At 42.6% G+C, this 17,201-nt stretch overlaps 1 protein-coding gene across 2 annotated transcripts in view; it reads left to right on the plus strand.

Annotated features, from left to right (window-relative positions):
- Positions 1-14,701, plus strand: part of RFWD3 (ring finger and WD repeat domain 3) — a 36,911-nt gene extending 22,210 nt beyond the window's left edge. For both annotated transcript variants that reach the window (XM_040982373.1, XM_040982372.1), the window contains exons 7-13: positions 474-588; positions 1,674-1,902; positions 4,227-4,377; positions 5,963-6,139; positions 7,764-7,978; positions 10,469-10,680; positions 12,588-14,701. In XM_040982373.1, coding sequence (XP_040838307.1) covers positions 474-588; positions 1,674-1,902; positions 4,227-4,377; positions 5,963-6,139; positions 7,764-7,978; positions 10,469-10,680; positions 12,588-12,731 — 1,243 coding nt within the window. In that variant the 3' untranslated portion in view covers positions 12,732-14,701. The remainder of the gene's footprint in view (positions 1-473; positions 589-1,673; positions 1,903-4,226; positions 4,378-5,962; positions 6,140-7,763; positions 7,979-10,468; positions 10,681-12,587) is intronic.
- The last annotated feature ends 2,500 nt before the right edge of the window (positions 14,702-17,201 follow it).

Here is a 17,201-nt window from a genome sequence, read left to right on the forward strand (position 1 = left end):
TGTTTTTTTTTTTTAAAGATTTATGTATTTTTATTACAAAATCATATATGCAGAGAGAAGAGACAAAGAAGAAGCTCTTCTGTCTGATGATGATTCACTCCCCAATGGCTGGAGCTATGCCAGTCCGAAGCCAGAAGCCAAGACCTTCCTGGTCTCCCACGCGGGTACAGGATCCCAAGAATGTGGTCTGTCCTCGACTGCTTTCCCAGGCCACAAGCAGGGAGCTGGATGAGAAGCAGAGTTGCCGGCATACAAACCAGGCACCTATGTGGGATTCTGGCGTGTTCAAGGCGAGAACTTTAACCGCGCCAGGCCCTTAAAAGAAATCTTTGTATGTTTTATTCATTATCATGATCTGTTTTCAGCAAAGTGTGCATCATAGTGTGTATTTACTGTGCCCTCTTGATGGGAAGTCCGTGGCCTTGCTGATCTAACCCCATCCTCATCTCGCTTTGCTGGCTTTCTCCCTCTAGTTCCTTACTGAAGGAGCAAATGCTTAGGAAGCATGCTGAGTTAGAATCAGCCCAGTGCCGGCTGCAGCTCGAGGTCCTCACTAATGAATGCACTAAACTGCAGAATCGTATTCAGGTAAGTTTGCCCTTTTCCTAAAAACTTTTGGAATAGCAGTTGTTAAGGAATCTGAACATTACTTAGGTTTATCTCAAATATGGGTAGTGTTTGTCTAATTGTTTAGAAGTAAACTTGACTAGTTTTTTATTTCTGACTAGAGCATTGTCCAAAATGTGGGCATTTTATGTGAGTTGCTGCTGTCTGAATTTCAGAAGAAAATTAAAATAATAAACAATATAAAAATTAGACTTGAACTTAAGTATTTTTTAAAGGTTTGTTTATTTTTATTGTGAAGTCAGATATACAGAAAGGAGAGACAGAGAGGAAGATCTTCTATCCAGTGATTTCCCAGGCAGCCACAACAGCTGGAGCTGCACTGATCCGAAGCCAGGACCCAGGAACTCTTCTGGGTCTCCCATGTGGGTGCAGGGTCCCAAGGCTTTGGGCTGTTCTCAACTACTTTTCCAGGGCACAAGTGGGAACTGGATGGGAAGCAGGGCTACTAGGATTAGAACCAGTGCCCATATGGGATCCCAGCACGATCAAGGCAAGGACTTTAGCTGCTAGACCACGCCGCCGGGCCCCAAGGTTTTTTTTTTTTTTTTTTCTTAAGATTTGTTCTATTTTCTTTGGAAGGAGAGACAAAGATCTTCCATCTACTGGTTCACTCCCCAAACGGCCACAACGGCCAGAGCTGAGCCGATCTGAAACCAGGCGCCAGGCACAACTTCTTCGTCTCCTATGCATGTATAGGGTCCCAAGGCTTTGAACTATCCTCTGCTACTTTCCAAGGCTATAATCAGGGAAAGTGGAAGGCAAGTGCAGCAGCTGGGACATGAACTGGGACCCATGTGGGATGCTAATGCTTGCAAGGTGAGAATTTAGTCATTGAGACATTGTGCTGGGGCTGAGCTGAAGTCATTTTATTCCACACAAATTGCCCAGTATCAGGAGAGCTTTAGGCAAAATGACCAGAACTTTTTATAGATTTGCCAGTTCTCTGAGGTGATATTTTTATTTTTCTATTTTAGATCATGAGATTGTGTTTGAGGTAACTATTAAATGAAAAAAGCCTTTCATTTATAAAGTTGTAATTATTTTAGGACTTGCAAACCCTGATTCTACAACATAGGGAACAGACTTTACAGCAGCCCGGAGGCTCTCAGGCACAGTCCCTGGGCTGCCAGCCTTCCAGCCAGGGGCAGCACAAATACCACTTCGAGAAGACCTTCCCAGTATCTCAGACAGGAAACTGCCGGATCATGGCATACTGTGATTCTCTTAGCTGCCTGGTGGTGTCGCAGCCTTCTCCTCAGGCCTCGTTCCTTCCAGGTAACTACCCCCAGAATTCCAGCCTTCACATTCATTGTTGGACTCCATTTGCTTCTTTCCTGTCTGCTTTTCGAGATTCTAGGACTTAGGAGTAAGTGAGCATTGACTACAACTCACAAATCACCTTTTCCTGTTAACTTTCTGTTAATCACATACTTCCTCATACTTGAAAAAAAATATCTATAGTGTCTGTTGCCTTCAATCTGTAAATATCAGGGGTGAGAAATGCTGGTAATCATGATGAAGTAGAAGAGAATGGGGTATGAAGCATAGGTTACCCGTGGTAGTCCAAGGAGGATAATGCCACTCTGTATATATCCCACTCAACTTACAATTTTATTTTAAAGTTTCATTTTATGTATTTGAAAGGCATAGCAATGACACAGGGATCTTCCATTCACTGGTCAACTCCACGAATGGCCACAGTGTTTAGGGCTGGGCCAGGCTGAGACCAGGATGTTGAAACTCCCATTTGGGTGACAGCCAAGCTACGTGGGCCGTCTTCTGCTGTGTTTGGAAGTACAGCAGCTGAGATGTGAACTGGTACTCTGATATTGGATGATGGTGTTCCAAGCAGCAGCTTAATCTGTGAAACCACAACACAAACATTTTAGGTTAGAAACATTTGACAGAATGCTTCCCCAGGGGCTAATTCAAGTAAAAACGAAATTACAAACTTATTTTCAGTAGTCTTCAAGTTGATGAATTCCAAGAGAGAATTTGGGGAAGTATATTAATTGCCTTATTAGCACTATACTAATTTTTTCACAAAATATTTTGTGGTTTTTATGTACTGTTGTCTTAATGTTAAAAATCAAATCTCTTTGCTTGCTCAGTTAAATTATTTCTGAATGTTTCTTTGTATTATGTTAAACAAATGATTTCTGCCAACTGAGTCCCTTTGCCTCAACCCTGTTTCTTTGTTTCCCTGCTTAAAAGCTTCATTTGAGTAGGCATTTAGCCAAGCATTAAAAAGCCTATGTCTCACATCTCCATACTTGGGTTGGATTCTTTATCAGGCTCCTGACTTCAGTTTCTTGCTAATGCAGACCCTGGGAGACAGTGGTGATGGCTCTGATGATGGGGTCACTCCCAGATCCGTGGAGACCTGGGTTGAGTTCCTGGCTTATGCATTCTGCCCTAGCCCAACTCTGTTACTGTAGACATTTGGGGAATAGTAAACCAATGGATGGGAACTCTGACTCTGTGTCTCTTTGTCTTTCAAATAAATAAGTGATTGTTAAAGTTTCATTCAAATACTTCACAACTGTGTTCCTAAATCTAGATAAAAATGGTTGAGAATGTAATCCTAGATTATCATACAGTTCTCCATTTGCTGAGAGAAGCTGTGAGTTGAGAGGCCATCAGGAGATTTCATTTTTTAAGGAAAAGTGAAAGGATTGTTTCATATTCTTTATATCCCAAGAAAAAGATTTATCATTGAATGAAAGTTTGCCACAAATTGGAAAAAATGTTTTATTTCTTTTGATGCTGCTCGGTCCTTTTTTCTTCGTGTTGTCTGTTACCGTTGCAGCTGACTGCTTTCTAGCCTGCAGTGCTAGTTTGCATTTTTTATCTTGGTGATTAACAAGACATGTGGTCGAATTTCGTTGTCGATTTAAAGCTCATGGGTTCCTTATTTTTTGCTGACTTTCCTAATTTTGTTCCAGGAGAGAACACAGTAAACTTCATCTTGCTTGGTTTCCTGTAGTAGTTCATGTGATTGAAGGCTGTCTTTAATCTAGAAGTTAACAAATTACATATTTTTATGTAACTAAGATTACAGAATATGTAATTTTATGTAAGAGAACAGAGTAACAAATAAATTAAGGGTGCACATTTTTATTGTCCCCCTCCCACAAATGTTAGACATTGATTGGATTCTGAGATGTCGTCTGTTTCATTCCACTTCAGATAATGTAGCATAACTTGATCAGATGACAAATTATTTTTCTCCCCTTTTTTTTTTTTTTTACTATTTGCTGTCCCTTCTGCAACTTGAGTGGTTCCAGTAGGCCAATCTCCAATCTGAGTTTAATCATTGTAAATTAGTTTGCATCTTCTGCAATTTTATACAAATAAAATGACTCTGTAATGTTTGTGATAGGAGTTACTGTGTATATTGGTAGTTTATTGCTTTGTATACAGTAAAATTGCTTATTTGTTAGTGGATATTTTGGATACATACACCATTTAAAATAAATTGTAAGACAGGAATTTTTTTTTGTTTTATCAGTTGGTTTCCTGGAACCTGTATGCCAAGACAGGTGCATGCTTTGCCCAACGTGGACTTTTACTGATCTGTTTCATATTGTCTTTATCAGGCTTTGGTGTTAGGATGTTGAGTACTGCCAACATGAAAAGCACTCAATATATTCCGATGCATAGCAAACAGATCCGTGGTTTGGCTTTCAACACCCGGTCTAAAGGCTTGCTGCTTTCTGCTTCCTTGGACAATACAATTAAACTGACCAGGTGAGTACTTTATGATAGAAGATGGGACCCCTCCTGCTTAGTGCTACCACCACTGAATTACTGTCACTATTATGATGTTCTTACCGTTCTTTTCTTGATCTGAGGCATGCACTATCTTCTGTAGTCCATTTAAAGTGTATTGCTTCTCAGAGTGCACACTGCAGGTTACAAAAGTATTCAGGTACTATCCCATATCTGTAAAATTATATTTGTTCAAAATACGTCTTAATCCATGCAAATGATACAAAGATAGCAGATGGGAAACTTTAGCTCATGACACTTTGAAGTTACCATATCATCTTCTGACTGGTTAACAAACCTAGCGAAGATACTCACTGGGAACAGGCTTTTGTAAGAGTTAAGCTGCTGGTTAGGACACCATGTCAGAGTCTGGGTTTGAGTCCTGGCTCCACTCTCACATCCAGCTCACTGTATATGCACATCCCTGAAGGCAGCAAGTAATTCAGCCCTGCCCTGAGAGACCTGGCTTGAGTTCCTCACGCCCTGGTTTGACTTGGCCCAGCCCTGGCTATCGTGGGCAGTTAGGGAGTGAATTCTCTCTCCCCCTCACCTCCTAAAAAAATTGTAGGGTGCTCACAAGGCCCTAGCTGTCCTTAGATGCTCTGATGACTTTTTTTTTTCTTTTTGCACACTCTATGTGCATTGTAAAAACAGTTTTGTTTTTCTAAATATTATTTTTAAATACGTATTTTATTATTTTATTGGAAAGGCAGAATCAAAAAGAGAAGAAGATACCATCAGTTCTCTGGTTCACTCCCCAAATGGTCGTGATGATAACAGCTGAACTGGTCTGAAGCCAGCAGCCAAGAGCTTCGTCTGGGTCTCCCACATGGATGCAGAACTTCAAGAACTTGAGCCATTCTCTACTGCTTTCCCAGGCCATAAGCAAGGGAGCTGGATCAGAACTGGAGCAGCTGGGAACTAGAACTGGGTCCCTTATGGGGATGTAGACACCACAGGCGTGGCTTACTAAGCCATAAAACCTGCTCTAATATTTATTTATTTCAAAAGTCATCTGTTGCTCTTTTTCAGACCCATTAGCAAGACAAGGACAAGGAGCTGTCAGGATTTGAACTGGTAACCATATTAACCATATGGGATGCTTTGAAGGCAGTGGCTTAAATGGTTACAGGACAACACTGCTGCCTTTATGCACACCACTCCCACGTGCCCCTGCCATGGATTTTTTTTTTTTAAGATTTATTTATTTTTATTGGAAAGCCAGATATACAGAGAGGAGGAGAAACAGAAAAATCTTCCATCCATTGATTTACTCCCCAAGCAGCCTCAACAACCAGGTCTGAGCCAGTCTGAAGCCAGAGTCTGGAGTCTTTTCTATGTCTCCCACATGGGTGCAGGGTCTAAAGGCTAGGTTGTCCTTGACTGCTTTCCCAGGCCACAAGCAGGGAGCTGGATGGGAAGCTGGGCTACTGGGATTAAAACCAGTGTCCATATGGGATGCCAGTGCTGGCAACATGAGGACTTGAGCCACTAGGCTGCTGCGTCAGGCCCACCATGTGGTTTTCTTAATGCTTGGTTATAAAAATCTCTTGTAATGTCATAGCCTGGAGACAAATACTGTGGTGCAGACTTACAATACTGGACGGCCTGTTTGGAGCTGTTGCTGGTGTCTCGATGAAAGCCAGTATTTCTATGCTGGACTGGTCAGCGGTTCAATCCTTGTATATGACCTGCGGAATACAAGATGTCACGTCCAGGAATTGGTCTCTCAGAGAGCCAGGTAGGCAACAGTTTTTCACTGGATAACCGCTTTTTCATGGGTGGTTGTTGTTATATTCTCTCTTCAGAGCGTGTTCTATAGTTGGTCGAAAATCCCAACAGGAGCCAGTTCTTGAAGATCCACTGATGTCTTCTTTGATAATCGTGAACATCCTTAATGTTTATGTTTTGTCAAAAAGCATTGGTATAAAGTATAGCTGAGTTCAGATCAGATTTGTGTTCAGAACCAGACTCCACTGTCTGTAAGTTATGTGACCTTAGTCATGTTGCTTAGCCTGTTGTGAACTTTGTGAAATGTGGCTATTGTAGCCTTGCTTTAGATGCTACCTGTCTAGCATGCTGGGAGAGACCAGTGGAGGGTAGCATAATAGAAAGTGATTTGAAACTTCCCTAATCCAAAGCTAAACTTGGTCTGAGGAAAATATATTACTTATTTTCATTTATAGTCCAGTTATATTATAACAAGGCGTGTAAATTAGTTGGCCTAAATTCTGAGGGTGACAACATTGTTGCTGCTCAGAATGTGCTGCATGCCCTTGGGACTGTCCTTGATGTATGAACTTCTCAGTGAGTGAGTTCTGTGATCCAGCCAGATGAACAATGTCTTAAGAGAGATTTCCCATTTCCAGTTTGATTGAATGCACATGAACACATAGGATGATAGCACTGCAGTAATCGGTGTTTACTAAGACTTGGGCTCAACATGGTGGAGTTTTTTCCATCCAGAGAAGCATGGAATCATGTTTTAGTTCACAGGCTTGAAGATGACTGATAGGAACTCCAGGCAAATGAAGTAGCTGCCATTGCTGCAGAGGGAGGAGGCGTGTGAAGTATGAGTTTAAAAATAACAGGGAAAGGATGTGTGTTTTACTCATTTTTATTTTAGTTTGTCTTGGGTTATTGTATTAGAGAAAATGGTCTCGGCAATATTACTGCAAATGAATTCAGAGGAACATACTCTGAAGACATGTTTCTAAGAATTCTTGACATTCAGTCTTGGTCATAGGTTTGCAGAAAGAAATTTAGAAAATTTGAAACAAATTAGTTTAGTTTCTGAACTAAAGTTGCTTTAAACTATATATATATATATATATATATATATTAACTATATATATAAGCTATATTTATTTGTTTTGAAAGAATTATAGAGATCTTCCTTCCGCTAGTTTATTTTCCAGATGATACCACAGCCAGCACTGGGCTGTCAGGTGTCCAAATATTTGGGCCACCATCTGCTGTTTTTCCTGGGCCATTAATTAGCAGGGATCTGCATTAGAAGTGGAGCATATTTTGTTCATGCCTAATCCCATTTCTAGAGATTTCATATCATTTGCATTTCTTAATCATTTTGATTAGGTCCATAAGTTTCCTAGTTCTTTCCCCACCCTCACCCCACCTTAATTTCTTGCAGAGCTCCTGCTCTTTCCGTGGTAGTAAGTGCAGAATGTTATATGCCTTTTGCTTTCTACAGAGTTGGTAGTTTTTATTAGGTGTCAACAGAAGGTAGCACAGCGGTGCATCTTCGGTGGACGTGAGGTGGGAATGTGGCGTAGGTCTCCTGATAGTGGTGTCTAGAGCCATCAGGTCTTAGGGTCTGAGGCATGGTGTCCTTTCTCTTCCTTCAGATGCCCAATGGTATCCCTGTCATACATACCCAAAGCTGCCTCAGCTGCCTTTCCGTATGGTGGGGTACTGGCTGGAACCTTGGAGAATGCTTGCTTCTGGGAGCTGAAAGCAGGCCTTCTGCATTGGCCTTATTCACTGCCCTTGGAGCAAGGGGGCTGCGTAGACTTTCAGACCGAAAACAACACCCGGCACTGTCTTGTGACCTTCAGGCCAGGTAAGCGTCAAAGTGTGCTTGGGGCTTCCTATTATTTCTTTGGGAGCAGAATGATAGAGGAGAAGTAAGGAGGGTTTGACCCTTCCCTTATAGGGATTGTGAGGTTAACAGCTCGTACTTCACACCTTGCCTTCCTTGACTGCTTTCCCAGGCCACAAGCAGAAAGCCAGATGGGAAGCGGGGCTGCTGGGACTAGATGGGATCCAGGCGCTTTCAAGGCAAGGACTTTAGCTGCTAGGCCATGGCACCGGGCCCTAGCCTCCCTCTTACTTGGGGTCTATACAGGTAAAGGAGTGGATAGTCATGTTTGTGTGGGTGGACCTAGTCAGCTGACTTGAGAGCCAGGAGCAGACCCACTGCAGCTGACTACTTCAGTTCACTGGGTTTTTGTAACCTGAAAGGCATGAATCTAGATTTCTTATGCATCATACTGATATTTGCTATTGTAGTGCTTTATCCCTTCCCAATTAGGTTTTGTGTGTCAGTTTCAGGAAATTGGCTATAAACTCTAGCTTGGTCCTGACGGTCCAAGGATTTGGTTGAGGATGCCTGCAATGTGCCGGTCACTAGCACTTTTTCCTGGTGGATAATCTGTTTAACCTGTGACCAAAGAGTTAGTCTCAAAGCAAATTTGTTTGTACTGGCAGGTCCATTTATGATTAAAAAAAGAAAGATTTATTTATTTGTAGGAGTTAGAGATGTCTTTTATCCAGTGGTTTACTCCTCACATAGCTGAAGCTGGACCATTCCGGAGCCAAGAGCTTCCTCTTGATGTCCTGTGTGGATGCAGGAGCCCATGCACTTGGGGCCATCTTTCACTCCTTTCCCAGGTGCATTAGCAGGGTGCTAAATCAGAAGTGGAACAGCCAGGACTTGAACCAGCACTCATATAGGATCCCAGTCCTGCAGTTGGCAGTTTTTTACTTTTTTTTTTTTTAAAGATTTGTTTTTTTTTAATTTTTATTGCAAAGTCAGATATGCAGAGAGGAGAGAGAAAGATCTGATTCACTCCCCAAGTGACTGCAGTGGTCATTGCTGCGCCAGTCCATAGCCAGGAGCCAGGAATTTCCTCCAGGTCTCTCACATGGGTGCAGCGTCCCAAGGTTTTGGGCCATCCTCGACTGCTTTCCCAGGCTACAGGCAGGGAGCTGGATGGGAAGTGGAGCTGCCAGATTAGAACCAGCACCCATATGGGATCCTGGTGTATTCAAGGCAAGAACTTTAGCTGCTAGGCCACGCCACTGTGCCAGGCCCATCTTTTTACTTTTGTTTTTGAAAGAGAGAAATGACTCTCCATCCACTTGTTTACTTTCCAAATGGCCACAATGGGTAGGGAGCAAGGAACTACAACCTGATTACCATGTGGGTGGTAGGGGAACAAATACTTGAGTCATCATTTGCTACTATACTAGGTACATTAGCACAGGGCTAGGGTGAAGTGGACCAACAGGATTCTGGTATGGGATGTTGACTTCACAGTTTAATTCACTATATCACATCCTACCTTTGTGACTTTTTTTTGTTGTTGTTGACCTATCTGTTTTATTCCTACCAGTATAGCCACTATCTAGGACATCCTTGGCCGAGAAAGAAGTTTAAGATTCATGCTTTTTAGATTAAGGTGTCACATCTAAGTTTGAAACAATTTACTGTAGGTTTGAACACAAATGCCAAGGTTGCAACTATGTTTAAAAAAATGATGAGGCCCAGCGTGGTAGTCTAGCAGCTAAAGTCCTCACCTTGAATGTGCCGGGATCCCATATGGGTGCCAGTTCTAATCCCGGCAGCCCTGCTTCCCATCCAACTCCCTGCTTATGGCCTGGGAAAGCAGTCGAGGATGGCCCCAGAGCCTTGGGACCCTACCCATGTGGGAGACCCAGAAGAGGTTGTTGTGGTCACTTGGGGAGTGAATCAACAGATGGAGTATCCTCTCTCTCCTCCTCCTGTCTGTATATCTGACTTTCCAATTAAAAAAAATAAAATAAAATTTTTTTTAATATGAAAGGCAAATATTTCAGATAGGGTTAGTCATTCAGGTGACCATAATGGTGCTACTCTGGGCAAATCAAATCACAAGTTTTGCTTGAGCTGGGAAATTGTCTCCAATGCTGTGATTTGCTGTGACTTGTGTGGAAAGCTTTGGAAGCCCCATTTTATTCTGCTTGCCTTCCAGTAGAACCTCAGATACATGCTTCCCTTGTGTAATAACATGCTTTCACTTTATAATGACATGATAGAAACAGTAGGTACCTAACTGGGAGAAGGAAAAAACTCTTTAAGACAACTCTCTTGCTAGAATTCTGGCTTGGCATGGTGGCATTGGTAAATTTGCTTTATCGAGCCTAGGTTTCTAAATTTTGTTTGTGCAGTATGATTTTTTTTTCTTGTTGGCTATATTTGCTTTGTAACTATTTGTGGTGATTTGGTATACTTTTCATTTCATAGCCTTTTCATTCACCCATGGGTGGCACTAATTTCTCTGTCCCATAGATAAAAACCACAACACTATGCGAAGTGTACTGATGGAGATGTCGCACAGGATAAACGATGCTGGAGACCGCGTCTGCCTCTGCAATCCTGTACAGACGTTCCACGGTGGCCCCACTTGCAAACTACTTACCAAAAATGCCATCTTCCAAAGTCCAAAGCATGATGGCAGCCTTTTGGTGTGTACTGGGGATGAAGCATCAAATTCTGCCTTGGTGAGCCTATTACTTTTTATTTTGCTTTAAAAGTCACTTATATTATATAAATATTGATTGGAAATCTTGAATATTTTGTGCAAAAGTATGTGTAGTAGAGAGCCAGAGCTCTGTTCCATATTCTCACCTAGCCTAAGTGTGGTTCTGTGCTTTGTTTTTCACACAGATCTTAACTTACTGCTCTATAGTTTATTTCTCCTGTTTAATTTATGTCTTAAATATCTTTTCATTTTAATATCTGAAAACTTACTTCGTTCTTTCTGGCTGAGCCATACTGTTCCACGGGCCACATTGTTAATATTTGGGGAAAACAGACAAATAAAAACATAAAAGCACTTTACTAAGTAGCTATTGTGGTGTTGCAAGTTAAGCCATCAACATTGACATGCTGTTTGCATTCTAGTTCAAGTCCCAGCTGCTCCACTTACAATTCAACTCTCTACTAATGCACTGGGGAAAGCAATGGAATATAGCCCCCTGCCACCTACATCAGAAACCTGGAGAAAACTCCTAACTCCTGGATTTGGCTCTTATAGCTATCTGGGGACTAAAGATGCAGGTGGAAGATTCTCTCACTGTAGTCTGTCTTTCAAAGGCAATGTTGTGGCATAGTGGGTAAATCTGCTATGTACCAGCATGTCCTAAAGCCACCAGTTTGAGTCTTGGCTTCTCCACTTCCAATCCCACTCTCTGCTAATGGCCCAAATCCTTGGATCTCAGCCATCCATATGGGAGATCTAGGTTAATATCCTGGCTCCTGGCTTTGGCTTTGTCCAGTCCTGGCCATTGTGACCATTTGGTGACTGAAGCAGTAGATAGAAAATCTCTTTCTCTGTGTTTCCCTCTCTACACTCTGCCTTTCAAAGGCATAAGCCTTAAAAAAAGAATCTCTCTTCCTGTTTTTCTGTATAACTCTGCCTTTCAAAGAAATAAATGAATAATAATCTTTAAGGGGAGGGAAAATGCATTACTGAAACTCCAATAAAGTAACTGACCCAGACAGCAGCTTCATCAATTCAGAATGAAGTCAACAGATGAAAGGGTGATAAAGAAATTAGTCATGGAAGAATCAACCTGTCACTTGCACTTGTTGATCAGTCTTAGCATCGCTCTAAGTGGGTAAGCAGTATTGTGCCTTTTTTGATGTAAGGTCAGTGAAGCACACAGTGCCTCTTGTAAGGTGTACTTGACACTGAGTTTAATGGAGGCTGAAAACAGCACTGTCAGGGCGCTTTTCTAAAGTCTATTGCTTAAACTTCATTGACTGGAGTGAGCCAGCAGATGGAATCTCTCCTCTTCTCTGTAAATCTGCCTTTCAAATAAAAAGAAAAATAACCACCAAATGTAATGTGGACCACATTTGGATTCTGATTAGAAACAGGATGTAAAAAACCTCAGAGTTATGTGCTACTTTTTATATAGTAGCATGGAATTACAATTCATTTTATTGGACATAATTTTGAGGTTTTAGATGCATAAAGAGTAAAATGGCTGAAGTCAGCAAAAGGAAAAGTAAGATCAGTAAAACAGATGTAAAGGTATAATAATGTGCTGCTTGTCATTAAAGATCTTTAGAAAGAAGAAAATGCCAGTTAGAAGGTGTGGTCGATGAGGACTGGTCCAGGGACTTTGCCTGTGACCTCCCCGTCCCTAGAGAGGACAAATCCTAGAAGACTGCCTGGTGCATCAATTGAAGAAATGAGTGCTGGGCTTGGTTTTCAAATTCATTCAAAGTTCGCATTCTTAGATGAGGTTGTATTTGGTCCATTTCATCAGTGCTAGCTTGAAAGTTATGGTCTACTGCCCAGGCAGGGCTGCCTTAGTGACTGATTCAAAGCTGTTTGATGATAAGAAAACAAATCATGTTCCTGAGCAGACTCTTAACGTTTGTCTTTGCTTGTCTTTAGCTGTGGGATGCTGGCAGTGGCTCCAAGTTGCAGGACCTGCAGACTGATCAGCCTGTGTTGGATATCTGCCCATTTGAGGTGAATCATAGTAGCTACTTGGCCACCTTAACAGAGAAGATGGTCCACCTCTATAGGTGGCAGTGACCTTAGTTTTGAACTTTCAGACTGCTGATGATGATAATTTTAAATGTTTTTTGCTGGCACCTGGCAGTGCTCAGTAATATTCTTTGGTATTACTTGTGGACTAGAATTTGGGGACCATGGTTCTTTTGGATTAATATGATTCTGGAGCACCAGGTCACTGAGACACTCTGGATTATCTGTCTGCTCTGTCCCTTGAGTGGTGGTACTCCATCTACATTGTCCATTTCTTGGGTTACAAGCCTCTATGAGTTGTTTGGGAACTTACCTTTATTTCCTGTCTTTCTGTTGGGACTGAGAATATCCTCTCAGCAATCATTCACCAGGCATTTTCCAGGGAATATGACACCCCTTCTGAATGCCTTTTTCACTACTGATTGCCTTAGGGGTGCTGCCTTATTGAAAGCCTAACCATTCTGGTCTCTTCAATGCAGTGTGGGTATACACGTCTTCTGCTGAACACCAGAGGGCACTGTGGAACCTTGTATATGATTTAATTTCTTTCTCATCCTAATGGCTAACCTTTCAGTATCTTGGTCTCAGATCCACAGAGTGTGGGAGAATATATCTGGCATTCTTTGCGGCAACAGTGGTGTTCAAGGCACACAGTCCTGGGATGAGAGAAATCCCAGTGATGCAGGCCACTGATGAGGGTTAGAGCCTTTGCCAATGCTGAGTGCATTAAATTCACTGCATTTTTTGAGAGCTAAACCGGAGACCAATTGTTTCAGCAATAGGGAAGACTAGTGTTGTAGCTATTTTAGGATCTCAGGGTTGGTGTTAGCCAAGTCAAAGCTTGAAATAATACTGTGTTTCCCCTTCACTAGGAAACATTGAAAGATTTGGCAAAGCTCTTAAGTCTCCCTGAGTATCAGAGCTCAAGAGCAAAGGACTGAGAGCTCAGAGGAGAGAAGTTGCACTAAAACTGCTGTGGAGGCTGTAAAGGCTTGTTTCCACCATTCTGAGATTTCATATCCGAATAAGCCAATCCCTCAGTAAGGGACTATTCTTGAGCATGTTTTTAAATCCAGGTATAGTAAACTGATGCTTGACTTCAGTCCCTCTGATTGGCCTCTATAACTTGTGAAGGTGTGGTTAGTAAAAGGTTATTCTCCCTCTAGTGGAGGCTCAGTTGCTTTTTGCCTCAGGCTCCTTTGTTAAACCACCACCCTCATGAGAACATGCTCAGGATAGGGTGGCAGGGTGGCTTTTCCTTTAATGATTATTAGAGAGGTGTTATTTTGATTATAAAACACTTCTGATTGCCAACTACTGAATCATTCCCAGGATTTATCTCAGCAACCAGGGAGTGTTGCAGTGGATTTCCCCAAGTTCCAAATTCTAGATGCTAGCCTTTTCATGACCTCTTTGCATCTGAAGATAAATTTTTAAAAGCCTGCTTCTGGAGCCTGGGCATAGCCCCCTTTTCTCAGAAAAGATGTTTCTTTTGGTCGTCGAGGATTACAGGCGGCTGTTTAGGCCTGATGCTTCAGAAGCAGGATACCTGTAATAAAGCCAAAGTCACCTGACTTCAGACTGCCGGAAAGCATGCAGGTGGTCAGTCTAGCAGGGGAGGAGTTGACTCCGAGATCTCCCCTAGGACTAGGAACCAGGGCCTACCCTCGCAGTCCTACGGCATACTTGGATATTTTAGAAGTAAATTGACATGACCATGACTGATTTTTCCACTGGGAAGCCCTGGGGGAGAGCAGAACCACCCTTCCTGCAGGAAACTGTCCTTAGCTAGCTTTAGTCCACAGGGTACCACCAAGGTCCCTGTCTATCATGTTTCCTTACCTCTGTCTACCTCTTATAGGGGTTTCCCCATTAGAGGATTTAGAGTTAAGCTGATTCACAATGTCATTTTTGTGTGTCTTTGTGTCTGCTTGAAAATGGGTGGGTAGAACCTGTTCATACTCTTTTAATATTTGTGTTTTCTATTTTAGTGTTAATAAGAAAATAAAGAGTTTGCCACAATAACATCTCCTGGTGTCCTTTGTCATTTGACTAAAAAAGGCAGGTACAGTTCACCTGCCTCTTGGCAGAGAGATATAGCCCCAACCTGGGGTAGATTCTCCACTGCGTGTATATCATGTCTGAGTTACCCACAGTGGTCCCCGATTGTGAAATAAACATCGGATTGAAACCCCTGGTTGAGCCTTCAGCTGTAATTCTACTCTTTTGCCATGGCTGATGGGAAACTGTTTGCATGTTGATGATCTCCCTCTGTCCCCATGCTAGTCATACATCTCTTGACTATTAGATCCAAGGATCTATATTTCCCAGACTCTGCCTGCTGGCTTCCTGTTAGTTTCCTTGAATCTAGAAGATTGTGATACGGGAAGAAAAGAGAGGAAGGAAGGAACTCCCACCACTCCCTTTGTTTTGGTTATTTGGCAGCATTTCAGCAGTAACAGCAGCATTAGGTAAGGCTGCTTGCCTCAGTTTCTCTATTCTGTTTGAGTTCAGGAATCTCCATGTTTGTAAATCAATGGTGTTCTAGGATTAGGCTGGAAAGGTCGGAAATGTCTTCCAGTTGAACAACCAATGGAGTATGTAAAATCAGGAGGACTGAGTTACAGTTGTAAACTTACTATTGTCATGGAGCCTGGAACTCCAAGGGAAAATGACAAATATTTTAGGGTAGAAAAAAATCCCAGGTTCCTAAGAAACCCAGTGCTGTTGCTTTTCCCATCTCATTGACTGCCTGAAGATATGAATCTGAAAACAGGGTATTTGCTGGTTAGCTTCTGTTTGTGGGTAACAATTTCTGCTCTTTATCCCTTTGCAGCTTACAAAGCCATTTCTTGATACATTAAATAATTCTCTGTTTTTGGCTGTCCTAAATGGCAATATTAGATATGAATTTTTTAAACATTACATGTGTTAATGGTAACAGTGCAACTGGAAGTGTTGTGCCTGCACCACAATAACTGCCAACAGTGTAGTGGAACTTGCTGCCCTTTCCAAATCCACAGCTCTTGCAGTCTGCAGGTCTCAGCACACACGGCCCCGTGCTTGTGTGCTAGCTTGGTGATCCACTGGAAGTCAGGTTTCTTCAGCGAGCTTAATGGAGTGGACCAATGAGGAGAACCTCAAGAGTCTATATGTGGTGTCTTCCACGCCCAGTCTGCACACAGGGTTCTCAGAACTCCACAGCCATGCCCAGCTCGTTCCATGGCAGCAGACGGAAGGCTTCGTGCCAGTGTCAGTTGCTTGACACCATGATGGACTGGTTTGCTGTAGGTAGCACCCTTGGGAATTGGGCATTCAGAGCAGTTAAAAACCAAATGAAGCAGATGGGTTTGTATTGTGGCACAGCAGGTTAAACCAGTGTTTATGACATGGACAGTCCATGTCAGTGTGCTGGTTTGAGACCTGGCTGCTGTGCTTCCAATCCTGTTTCACTTCTGGTCTGGCTCCCTGCTAATAATGTGCCTGGAAAGACAGCAGGAGATGGCCCAGATACTGGAGTTCCTCTATTCCCCACCCCCTTTTAAAAAATATTTATTTTTTTTTTATTGGAAAGGCATATTTATGGAGAGGAGAGACAAAGAGAATTCCCGTCTGCTAGTTCACTCCTCAGATGGTCACAATGGCCATAGCTGAGCTGATCTGAAGCCAGGAGCTTCTTCTGGGTCTTACCATGTGGGGGTACAGGATCCCAAGGACTTGAGGCATCCTTCCACTGCTTTCCCAGGCAATAGGCAGAGAACTGGATGAGAATTGGAGCAGCTGGGATACGAATTGTCACCCATGTGGGATGATGGCACTTGGAGGTGGAGAATGAGCCAGTCAAGCCATCATGCCAAACTGCAGAGTGGGTATCTTTAACAGCTAGGTTAAATGCCTGCCCAGGTCATTCATATTTCAGTGACAATGTCATGTCTCTTAGCTGGGTTAATTTGAGTTTGTCTAGTATGTTATTACATTTTTTATTCCATTAGTATTTTTAAAAATCTGAGAGTTCCCATCTCCTGATTGACTCCTCAAGTCCTCCCCCCATCTTCTCCCCCTCCCCCATGGCTTGGGGCTGGGAACTCGATCCAGGTTTCCCATGAGGCTGGCAGGAAGCCATCACCCGCTACCTCCTGGAGTGCACGTTAGTGGGAAGCTGGACTCTGGAATAGAGATGGGACTCAAAGCCCAGGTACCCCAATGTTGATCATGGGTGTCAACCAGAGGTTTAACTGCTAAACCAAATGCCTGCCCCATTAAATCTTGTCAGTCTTAAGTCACTGATATATCCTTCTAGCTTAGTGGTCTATGCAAAATTTTATTTTTCCTAATGGATTGAAAAATGATGATAGTTTACTTTAGGGCCCAGCACAGTAGCCTAGCGGCTACAGTCCTTACCTTGCATGTGCTGGGACCCCATATGGGTGCCAGTTCTAATCCCAGCTTCCCATCCAGCTCCCTGCTTGTTGCCTAGGAAAGCAGTTGAGGATGGCCCAAAGCCCAGAGCCTTAGAAC

Source organism: Ochotona curzoniae, unplaced genomic scaffold (assembly GCF_017591425.1).
Source record: "Ochotona curzoniae isolate NIBS_2020 unplaced genomic scaffold, NIBS_Ocur_1.0 contig_3622, whole genome shotgun sequence".
NCBI classification, from domain to species: Eukaryota; Metazoa; Chordata; class Mammalia; order Lagomorpha; family Ochotonidae; genus Ochotona; species Ochotona curzoniae.